The following is a 12,087-nucleotide window of genomic DNA, read 5'->3' on the forward strand; positions in this document are numbered from 1 at the left end:
CGATTATTCACCCACCACCTCTTCCTCACCAGATTTGGGAAACCCAAACTGGTACCAAACCGGACTGATTTGGGAAAAACCCAAATCAGCCGGTAGAATCCGAGCCAAATGGCCGGAAAAAGAAAGACAAAGAAAGAGGGAAAAACAAAAAAAAAAACTAAACCTCAACGTCGACCCCCACCTTGCCGTTATTCGCAACCCACCACCGACGCCCACTGAATCATCAGACCCGCCACCAGATCTTGAGGTCGAGGAGAAGCCCGGGCCAAACCAGACTCACAAGCCGCCGGCCGGAGTCAGGAATCGAATTCAGCAACACTCGAACCAAAACCAAAAACTGAGGAAATCTGAAAACAAACTCAGAAGAGGGAGTGGGAGAGAAAAGATGGAGAGGAGGGGAAGAGGGAGGTGGAGCTCGGGGGAGGGGAGAGAGGAGGCGGCGGCCCCCTCCCCCGGAAAGACCAGATCTGAAAAAAAAGAGGAGGGGGGTGGTTTCTCGGGGTTTCTCAGGGAAAGGAGAGGTTTGAATCGCAGATTTTCTTCTTCTTTTGGCCTCTCTCTCTCTTGAAAACAAAAGAAAATCGAAAAAGTCATCCGCCTGTTTTTTTTTTTTTTAGTTAAAAAGTAGTAGTAGTATTTCCACTCCTGATGCATCTTCTTAGAAATTACTGTAGGTGTACTTTGACTTTGACCACAAAGCAAAAACAAGTCCCTTAGAGAATCTCCAATTCACTTCTATTTTTCCTTCAAAATAGAAGATGGATGTGACACATTGAGGGGAGATTTTATAATTTATTCTCTTTTTTTTTCATTTTTTGTACTTTTTGGGAGAATTTTTGAGGGACCCACCGTCCTCCTTTTTAGAGTTTGGTCCTCCAAAAGTAAATTTGGTCCTCTAAAAATGAAGGACCAAAAGTAAATTTGGAGTACAAAATTCCTCCAAACTCTAAAAAGGACGATGGGTCCCTCAAAGATTCTCCCAAAAAGTACAAAAAGTGAAGAAAAAATGGAATAAATTACAAAATCTCCACTCAATGTGTTACATACATCCTCTATTTTAGAGGAAATAGAGATGGATTGGAAATGCTTTTATAAATTATAGTAACAATTAGGGTAAATTTCATTGACCTCCCCTGAGGTTTCTAACAAATGCAGGAACCTCCCCTGAGGTTCTAATAATTGCACTGACCTCCCTTACTTTACAAACTATTGTTCAGATTCCCCCATTCCGTTAAATCAACAATAACGCCGTTAGTATTTGCTACTAAATGACTAAAATGCCCTCGAATAATTGTAAACTAAAAATCAATTCCTCTTGTTCTATTTTTTCTAATTGGTAATTTTAATGTTAAATTATAACTAACTAAATATATTTGGTCAAATTTCAATAACTACTAATACATCTTATATTTCAATGATCATTATTTTCATATAGTTAATTTTTTTTCATGTATCTCATTTTATTTATAAAGTTAATATTTTGTATTTTTCTAACTCATCACATCCCGAAACAAAAATTAAAAAAAAAACTTGATTTCGACCTATTTGTTATGAGCGAAGTCAATGTATCTTTTCTCTCAATTTTTTTTTCATGTTTGTATGCTACTTTTTTCTTTGACTTGGGATTTAATACTATTTAACAAAATTAGACTTGAGTTATACATACTTTGGTCAAACTTGTATCGATCATGGTCTATTTTTTTATCTCTGACGTGAATTTTGAAAATAAGAGACGCATGCAAATGCCTAATCCAACATACAAAAAAAACTATCTTGTATTTTTTAACGAAATGAAGTTGGTGTAAAAAGTTCTTTAACCTTTTTTTTTTTTTCCTTCTTATTTCATTAGTGATAATTATGTTTCATCAGAAATGTACTAGTAGAAAAACAATAGATGAAATCTTTAAAGAATGATCAATGAGTAAACCAAATTGAGTTTATTTCTTAGAAAAATTGAAAATAGCCATGTTTTTTTTTCCCTCTAGTATGATGGATTAGATATCTCTTTGAGTCCTTTATTTGGAAAATTACACCTTGAAGAGAAGGAAAAACAATGACTATGATAATGTAAAATGCTTGATTAATTATTCAAATTTAACAAAAGTTTGTATAATTGAGTCTAATTTGATGTTAAAATTATCTTATATAAACAGTGTAATGTTACTTTTAATATTTGCGAAACTCCAATTAAAGTACAAAAAAGAAGAAAATGACTTGATTGTTTAGTTTAGTAATATTCAAGGGCATTTTAGTCAATTAATAACAAAAACTAGCGGTGTTAGTATGGATTTAACGGAATGGGGGAATCTGAACAATAGTTTGTAAAGTAAGAGAGGTCAGTGCAATTATTAGAACCTCAGGGGAGGTTCCTGCATTTGTCAGAAACCTCAGGGGAGGTCAGTGAAATTTACCCTAACAATTACTCCTACTCCAACTTCATTTCCCGGCCGTGTCCCAACACTCTCCCTCCTCCTCCAATGGCACTCATTTCCACTACGCTGCTCTTCACGGCGGCGCTGCTAATCTCCGCAGCCGCCGCCGCCACCTGCCCCAACTGCGGCACCACCCCAGTCCCCTACCCCCTCAGCACCGGACCAAACTGCGGCGACCAATCCTATAAAATCCTCTGCGACAACAACAACAACGACTACTCCCTCAAATTCCAAACCCTAAACAACACCTACCCCATCACCACCATCACCCCCGAGACCCAACGCTTCGTCATCCAGCCCTCCGCCTTCCTACCCAACGCCTGCGTCACACAGGATCTCTCCACCCTGGGCATCCAAATGAACCCCTCCCTCCCCTTCAACATCACCAGCAGCAACACCATCCTGTACCTCAACTGCACCCCTCTCCTCCTCAGCTCCCCCCTCAACTGCTCCTCCGCCAGCCTCTGCCACGCCTACGCCAACTCCACCGGCGGCGCGTGCCGGAACGCGCCGATCTGCTGCACGTTCCGGGCGGGGGGGTCGACGACGTCGTACATGGTGCGGGTCAGGGACTCAGGGTGCCGGGCGTACACGAGTTTCGTTGATTTGGACTACGGGTTGCCGGTGAACCGGTGGCCGGGGCCCGGGTTGGAGATCCAGTGGGTGTCGCCGCCGGAGCCGGTTTGCGGATCGCAGGCGGATTGTGATTCGAACTCGACGTGCGGGGCGGATCCGAATGGGAATGGGGTGCGGAGGTGTTACTGTAACTCGGGTCTTTATTGGGACCCGATTGATGGGTCGTGTGCTGAACGTGAGTTTACTCGTGTGTTACAAAGTTCTTTGAGTGGGCCCGTTGTGTTTGACATAATCAAAAATGATGGTGTTATTTAATGTTGTGTAGGTGTGACGTGTCAGAATCCGGACGGTTGTGGGAATTCAACGGATCGGACTGCGCTTATCGCCGGTAAGAATTCCGCGTTTCTGGTTGTTGGCTGCCTTCAAGTTCAAGTTTTAAGGCACATTTTTTTTTTTTTTCCTCCCGAAATTGACGTTTAATGTAAAGATTTTTATTTTTTCAATAACCAAGACGCTGTTTAATTTGGTTTTTTTTTTTTTTAAAGTAACAAGTGAAAAGAAATAAAAATAGATAGAAAAAATTTATTAAAAACTAGATGTCTAGAAGTTTTGAGATTCTAAAATGAACAAGGTCGTTTCTGGGTAATTCTAAAAATCATAAATTCACTGTCCGCTAGGGGGCAAATAGGTTGTACATAATAATACACCGATTAAATGATGCCGTAATTTTTTTTTAAATCGCGATTAAATGATAAGTTTTGACTAGAAAATTATTTTCCTTTTTTGCTTATCAGGCTAACCTCAGTCCTTGGTATGCACGAAAGGTAATAGGAGTAAGATAATTGTGAACACTATCTATTCATTTAAGTACTCCTAATTTAAGGTCAAATATATCCTAATTTAAAATTTGCAAGGAAGAAAATAGACATGTTAGTACAATTCTAAATCCATCGTTGAGATACACGATATTAATTATCAAGTGGCGATTTGGTGGGAATTTTCTTCGTTAGAGCATGTACACGAGATTCTCCAAACGCCTCTTTTAGGTATTTTACCTAGCATATTGACATAAAATTGGCCTACACCAATTAGCTAAAAGGATAGATGAAATATCTTTCGCAACTACACCTCGGTATTTATCCCAAGCAACTGTTCACTTAGAATCCCTTTTTATAATATTTTTTCTCTCTCCTGTTTCTCTTATTCACTTCTTCACATTTAGAGCATCTCCACCGGTATATGCAAATTTTTAGCCATTTTTGTTAGAATTTCTCTCTTAACTAGTCACCAAACAAGGGCAGCAACCAACAGTCTAGCCAATTGTTTTAAACAAACAAAAAATAAAAAACCTTACATACACATACATTCGCACACCTCATACATATTAACGGCGACAGCGGAAAGCTATCGATCTAAGATCGGAAAACCCACAATCTGTGCTTCCCCTTTTTGAAACCCAGGATCGGAAACCACCTCCCTCCATCCCCCTCTCTCTCCCTGAAATTGAAAAACCCACAAATCAAACTCCAAAATTGAAAAATCCACAAAAATCAAACCTCAAACCCACACACAGTAGAGCAGTTCACGACGATGATGATGCTGACAATGACGACGCTATTCAAGATCAGAGCTGTCCGTCGACTCTACAACTGTTTTTATCTTCGCCGGAGCAAGCAGATCTAACTTGTCGAAGGCCATCGTCGATCTGTTTTCGGAGAGAGGGGCTGAAGCAAGCCTTCTGTACTCGCTGGGCTGGGTAAGGTGGTCAAGCGAGGGGCTCAACGGGCGAGACCCAACCGAAGCTGCTGGGAACAGGAAAAAGGGGGTTTCCTCGCCAGTTAGGCTTCGCCAGAGCTCTAAGCGAGCCTCCTGGAGATGCTCTTACACCAACACTAGTTTACACATGTCAGGCATTATATACAATAGTTTATAGGATAGAGACATGGTTACAGAGCATTGCTGCAAAATGGGAGAAAATTTGGGTAGGTAAAAATACCAAAAAATGTATTTTAATTAGTTATTTCACCTATTGTTGATGTACTTGCTCTTAAAAGGATCAATGTAAATCATTTTGTTCTGATGTAAACATTTTTTAATCGATCTACCAATTTTGTCATCAAGTATCTCACAGGTCTATCCTATCCTGGAAAAATAAATTAGCGAATCTTGAAAGCTTATGAATCTAGTGTTGAAAAGAAATATATTCCCTAATCATTTACCACGAAACATATAAAATGTGATAAACTTTCCTGTAGGAGTATAAAAGAAAGAACCAAAAAAAATCACGAAAGAGGCCCACGGGTGGTGGAAAACCCCCCTTTTCCTCCGCCTCCGGAAAGAATGTTTTCTCTAAAATAAAAGAAAAGTCATACTGTATTTCAGTATAGAGTACGAATGCGTAGCAGAAATTAGAGAAAGTTCAATCTCAATTAGATAAACTAGTACACCTTGTAACGAAGAGGTTAAATTCTTTCCTTCGACAGTGAAAAAGATGGGTTTTCCACCGCCGCCCATTGTGGACCCCACCATGCATTATTGTTATAATCCGAACGGTTCATCTTGTAGGGCCCATATTAATATTTACGCAAAAAAATCAATTTGATTGGATATCAATAGATTAATAAAAGTTGAATTTTAGTTTATAAAATAGACGGTCTGATCCTGTCAAGTTAAACTGTCCACACGATCATCTGTTTTATAAACCAAAATTTGAATTTTGATTCACCTATCAATGTCTAGTGAAACTAATTTTTTGAATGAGAATATTACTCTGCGGGTCTTATAAGATGAACAATTTAGATTGGCAATTAACGCACCGTGGGGTCCAAAATGATGGTGATGGAAAACCCATAGTTTTCACCGCCGGTGGAAGAGATTTAATAGAGATCAAATTTAATTGTGAAATTTTTTTTTTTGTTAAGTACACAAAAAAAAGGGATTTGCAATTAAATATAATCGGATATTGGGATGGTTAGATACGCTCCAACTAAATTACTTCAATTACTAGTAATTTCTTGGTAGAAAAGATTTGAATGGCTCGTGACTAAAAGAGTACTGCTGTAGTAGAAAATTGGGATATTAATAAGACCTTAATTCCAAATACAATAATGTGCTTAATTTGTTTTAATTCACGAATGAATTTAAATTTTCAGTATCTATTTGGATTGGATGGTAGTCGATAAATAAATCTGTATCTGTAGATATGAAAGGGACAAATGTATATGTATTCATGAATGAGTCGGAATCCCATTCCTCGATCACATTTGTTTTGGTTTGTTTGCCTAGCTAGAATTCAAATTAGTCATTTGAAAACTGTGTGGTGTGGTGTGGTGGTGTGTGGTGTTGTGTTGTGTTGTGTGCAGGTTTAACCTCGGGTCTGGGCACAGCACTCGTTGCATCAATAATCGGCATCCTACTCTACAAACGCCACCGCCGCATCAAAGAAGCGCAAGATCGTCTCACCAGAGAGCGCGAAGAGATCCTCAACGCCAATGGCGGCGGCAGGTCTGCTAAAGTCTTCTCCGGCAAGGAGATCAAGCGAGCCACCAACAACTTCTCCCGCGACCGCCTCCTCGGCTCTGGCGGCTACGGCGAGGTCTACAAAGGATTCCTCAATGATGGCACTGTGGTCGCTGTCAAGTGCGCCAAGCTCGGAAACACCAAGGGCACCGAGCAAGTCCTCAACGAGGTCCGGATCCTCTGCCAGGTCAATCACCGCAGCCTCGTCGGCCTCCTCGGCTGCTGCGTCGAGCTCCAACAACCGCTCCTAGTTTACGAATATGTCGCTCACGGAAACCTCTTCGACCACTTACATGGCCCCAGTCGGAGTCAAATATTTTGGAACCACCGCCTGCGAATCGCCCAAGCGACGGCGGAAGGGCTGGCCTACCTCCACTTCTCTGCCGTGCCGCCGATCTACCACCGTGACGTGAAATCGAGCAACATTTTGCTTGATGAGAAATTGAACGCGAAGGTTTCAGATTTCGGATTATCTCGTTTGGCTCATACAGATTTGAGCCACGTATCGACGTGTGCGCAGGGTACACTAGGGTATCTGGATCCAGAGTACTACCGGAACTACCAATTGACGGATAAGAGTGATGTTTATAGCTTCGGAGTGGTGCTTTTGGAGCTGTTGACGTCTCAAAAGGCAATTGATTTCAATAGGGATGCAGATGATGTGAATTTGGCAGTTTACGTAGGGAGAATGGTGGAGGAAGAGAGGATAGTGGACGCAGTTGATCCAATGCTGAAGGAAGGAGCGAGTGAATTGGAGTTGGAGACAATGAAGGCATTAGGGTTTTTGGCCGTCGGGTGCTTGGAGGAGAGGAGACAGAATCGGCCTTCGATGAAGGAGGTTGTGGAGGAGATTGAGTACATAATCAGTCTTGCTACGGCCAAGGTGGTGGCGTAGTCGTACGAAAGATTGAACAACAATGCTTCAAGAGTAATAATCAAATTCTGGGTGTGGCTACGTTATCTATCCATCACGCCAATACAATTATTAATAGAAATACCACCCAAACTGTGGTAAGTGGTAGTAATAATAAGTACCACAGCCTTAATAATGATCAAGATTGATTAGATCAGTGGTGTTGTTGGCTTAATGGGATTATATATTTATCGGTCAAAACGAGAAACTTCATTAATGATTGTAGTTGGTTTATTTATATATGATCTCTCTCTCTCTCTCTCTCTCTCTCTCTCTCTCTTCGTTTGGTTTCATGGATTACTAACACAGATCTGTCTGTATATAATAAACGATGAGACAAGTTCAATATTGAAGACGAACAACCAAGCAAGCAAGCACAATTAAAACAAAAACAAAAACAAAACAAAAAAAAACGAAATAGCCGATAGTCCCTAAATAAAGAATTATACTACTCTCGGTGTAACCAATAATTTCAAAACACAAACAAATAGTAATTCTAATTCTAGAATTTTCCCTAAACAAATATTCCAAGCACCCCTATTCCAGAAATTTTTTTAAAAAATAAGTACTTATTTGTAATTTGCAAGCTCAAAAATAATAGGCTTACTGAAATCTAAAAATATGCAATATAGATCTTGTTTGAAATTGAGATATTTTAAACGATAAAAAAAAATTAAAAAATTATTTTTGTAAACCTATTATTTTTTAATTTAAAAATTACAAATAAATACTTATTCGAAAATAAGTACTTATTCAATGTTCTTGGACGGCTCATCAACGCAACACCGTCGTGCCATCTCCCCATGAGCTGTTGGGTTTTTCCACACATTAAATGCTTTTGGAAAAGAGAGAATTCAATTGGTTGCATAGGAAATAGTTGAGTGGAGTTGTGGCTTTGACTTGTGCATTCTCCAAGTCCCTCCTTATTCCAATTCTTCTCGGCAGTCCTAGAGTTTTTTGCTAGTCTTATTAATGGCCTAATAAGTCAAATGATTTTTTTAAATTTTTATTCTAAAAAAAATTGCATTTGTTAGTTTTTTATATTTTTTTTTTTGATTATTACTTCATCATGATAAGAGGAATATAAAAAGTAAAAAAATTATGATGAAAACCTAAATTTTTTAAATAAAGACGAAAAATATTATTGTCTTATTTTCATCTTTATTTTAAAAAATTAGATTTTGATCGTAAACTTTTACTTTTTAGATTCTTTTTGTCATGACGAAGTAATAATCCACAAAAAATTAACGAAAAACTAACAAACGCGATTTTTTTTAATAAAAACAAAAAAAGAAGAAGAAGAGTCATTTGGCTTATTAGGCCAAACCATTCATGCCTATATATCTATGGGGCTAATTAGTGTAGAGGTGTCAAATCGGCACGGCCCATTTAACTTCGTGCTAACCGTGCTTCGTGCCGTGTCGTGCCGGCCCGTTTACTTTATTTACTTAAATCGTGTCGTGCCATGCCGTTTGTCAATCGTGTCGTGCCGTGCCTGCCCGTTTAATTAAATCGTGTCGTGCTGTGCCGTGCCATTTGCCAATCGTGTCATGCCAGCTCATTTTCTTAAATCGTGTCGTGTCGTGCCGTTTTCAATCGTGCCGGTCCGTTTTCTTAAATCGTGTCGTGTCGTGCCAGCCCGTGTTCTTAAATCATGTCGTGCCATGCCGTTTTCAATCGTGTCAAGATGTGCCGGCCATTTACTTAATCGTGTCGTGTCGGATCGGGCCGGGCCGGGCCGTTTTAAATCGTGTCGTTTTAGTCTGCCCTAACATGTGTGGGTTGACTTAAGGCATAACTAATCTTGCATCAGACATGTAACCATTGTATACATTTGATTTTTTGACATATTGGAAACTCAGCGACATTGGGCAAGGATATAGAGATCCTTGCATTCACTGCATCCTCATAAAAAACAAGGGATGAGTGTGTGTGTTTGAGAGAGAGAGAGAGAGAGCGAAGTTGCTATTCAGCTTCGGTTGCCCCTTCTTTTTCCTTTTTTTTCTTTGAACGTCCCCTCTTTTTCCTCGTTTTTTCAGCTTCCTACTTAATAAATCTTAGACTACTTTTTGGTTAGTATACAAGCGAGTTTGGTAAATGGCTCAATCAATCTGCAGTTGCGCTTTCAATTCTTATTGTCGCACATTTGAATAGTTTGAGGTGTTTTCTTAAAAAAGCTTTTACCGTTTTACGCTCCTACTAGTGCACGAGAATTATGTTAGGCAAAAAGTCTACACTCGATCTCAGAATATCATAATCACTCTGTAACTTGCAAAAGAGAAAAAGGAGAGGACAATTCACAATGAAAGGAAAAAAAATAACAATGGACTCTGCATTTTCATATACCATGGCATGCCCAAAAAAATTTAACAATTAAAAAAATAACATATTACAACCCCTAATTAAAAAGAAATTCTTGGTCTTAATGAAGTAAAATTTAACAATTAAAAAAATAATATATTACAAATAGTTCTATTGTCCTAGTCCAGGCTGTCCAGCTAACCCTTATTTATATGTTTTTTTCCCTTATTTCTACTATGTATTTTTTTTCTTTTTTGTTTGACACTTTTTTTTTTATTTCTTGTTAGATTTGGGGTAAATAATATATGACTTTTGCACGTTTCCTTTCATATTAAATTACTCTTGTACCATAAATATTTTGATAAGTTTTTTTAATTTTACTTGTTATCTTGTATTGTAATGTTAAATTTGCAAACCAAAGGTCCAAAGCCTATTTAATTTTACTAACAAAAACAAAACAAATATTTTTACCGAATAAAATTTGATAGTTTTTTAAAAGTGAAAAAATAATTTTTTAAAAACATGATTTTTTAATAAATTGTTTTTTTTAAAATTAATTATCTTAGTTGTTTTACCTTTAAAAAAAAGGTAAACAAATATTTTTTTACCAAATAGAAATTGTTTAATTTTTTTAAAATTTAAAAAAACAGCCATTTGGCTTATTTAATTTTTTTTCCTGTGCCTCGTGCCGTGCCCTTTCGTGCCCATGTCGTGCCCATGTCCGTGCCCGTGCCCGTGCCTTGCTAGAACCGTGTCGTTCCTGTCCACTTTTCGTGCCCGTGCCCGTGTCGTTCCCGTCTACAACCGTGTCGTGCCGTGCCGTGCCAGGCCAACTTTCGTGTCATGCCCATGCTGTGCCGCCCACTTCCGTGCCCCGAACCTACTACAATCGTGTTGTGTCGTGCCGTGCCAGGCCAATACCGTGCCTGTGACGTGCCGTGCTACCCCGTGCCATGCCCGTGTCGTGTCGTACCGTGCCGGCACGGCCCATTTGACACCTCTAATTATTAGTATGGAGAATACTCTATTGCTTGCATAGGAAATGGTTGGGTGGAATTATGGCTTATACTTGTGCCTTCTCCAAGTCCGAGCTTGGTTCTAGATTCTTCTCGGTAACTATGGCTCAAAACAAACACTTTTCAGTTATATTTTTTTGCAAATTTCTTACAAGCACTCTTAAAAATCACATTCTGCACACATTGAACGATTCGGATCATAAAAATTTGATCGGGAACTATGAAATTGAAATTTGAGGTGTTTTTTTAGATATCCCCGGAATGTGTGCCGGGTGAGTTAAAGAAAAACTATGAGATCAATACATGTGGGAGTGAGTGAAAAATATTAGTATATAGAGCAATGGTGTCTTAAGAGCTCGATGACGGTTTTTCATCTTTTATTTTTTGTACAGTGGAATCTCTTTTTCTCTCTCGCGCGCTCGTTGGGGTAGGCATTGGAGGCGGACCACATAAATATTGTCTCTCTTTTTGTGCATATTTATTTTTTCGTTACGCTTCCATTGCGGATGGGATTGGATTTATCCCAACATAGTATGGACTTAACAACACATCCTCACCGCATTGATGTCAACAAATTTTTTGAACCCTCGTACTTCTCCAATCACCGGCCAAATCATATCGATATACTCTTTTGGTTGTGGCAACTTGTAATGTATTCCTATTCAATACAACAAAGCTACCTACACGGATATTTGGCTCAACCATGCGCAAAGCTCGTGCACGTATCTTCAGAATGTTACTCCAGGATCCCAAGTTGAACTCTCGCAGCAACCACACCATAAACACACCTTTGAGCAACTTAACCAAACAAATGGAGTTCTCTTTTTTCATGGAAATATGCCCATTTTGCAACTCGTATCATCAATTCCTCTTCTTGCGTCCTTCGGTAACTTTTTACAAATCTTGACTTACCCTCTGAGATCAAGCGCAATAATGTATAATCGAAACGACTATTTTTAGTAAAATAAATTGTGTCATTTTGATACATGCGGGATTCAAATAGTAAGTTTCTACCACCACAATCAATGTGCCTTGCCTCTAGCCACTTCCCCTTCTGGGGTTTGTCAATTTTGCCTGATAGGAAATTGGACCAATCTTTTTCCCCTTCCATTTACCATTAACAGGTAATTATGGAAAAATTGATCATATTAATCGATATTGCAATGAAAGAAAATATGTAAATCCTTATCTGTAAGGCTCGCTAGAGAGGAAATACTTAGCCAGCTTCTATGTAGTCGGGTTGCAAATAAATAGTTGTTGATCATTGCTTCATTGGTGGTGGTGGTGGTGTTTCTACAACAAATCAGTTTGTTACTTGAAGCAAGCACCC

General features: G+C 38.9%; 2 protein-coding genes across 2 annotated transcripts in view; one reads left to right on the forward strand and one right to left on the reverse strand.

Moving 5' to 3' along the window:
* The window catches only part of LOC131320459 (CASP-like protein 5B2), an 85,836-nt gene that overhangs the window by 16,101 nt on the left and 57,648 nt on the right, over window positions 1-12,087 (reverse strand). The gene's annotated exons all lie outside the window — the stretch shown is intronic.
* Window positions 2,427-7,682, forward strand: LOC131320454 (wall-associated receptor kinase-like 20). The gene is made up of 3 exons (XM_058351169.1): window positions 2,427-3,243; window positions 3,334-3,396; window positions 6,371-7,682. The coding sequence occupies exons 1-3, from the start codon at window positions 2,478-2,480 to the stop codon at window positions 7,420-7,422; spliced, it is 1,881 nt and encodes a 626-aa protein (XP_058207152.1). The 5' UTR covers window positions 2,427-2,477; the 3' UTR covers window positions 7,423-7,682.

This window comes from Rhododendron vialii, chromosome 3a, assembly GCF_030253575.1.
Source record: "Rhododendron vialii isolate Sample 1 chromosome 3a, ASM3025357v1".
Taxonomy (NCBI): Eukaryota; Viridiplantae; Streptophyta; class Magnoliopsida; order Ericales; family Ericaceae; genus Rhododendron; species Rhododendron vialii.

Coding starts and splice junctions, on each gene's coding strand:
- LOC131320454 (XM_058351169.1), top strand. CDS start 2,478: ATGGCACTCATTTCCACTACGCTGCTCTTCACGGCGGCGCTGCTAATC. Junction 3,244..3,333: donor TGATGGGTCGTGTGCTGAAC/GTGAGTTTACTC, acceptor AATGTTGTGTAG/GTGTGACGTGTCAGAATCCG. Junction 3,397..6,370: donor TCGGACTGCGCTTATCGCCG/GTAAGAATTCCG, acceptor TGTTGTGTGCAG/GTTTAACCTCGGGTCTGGGC.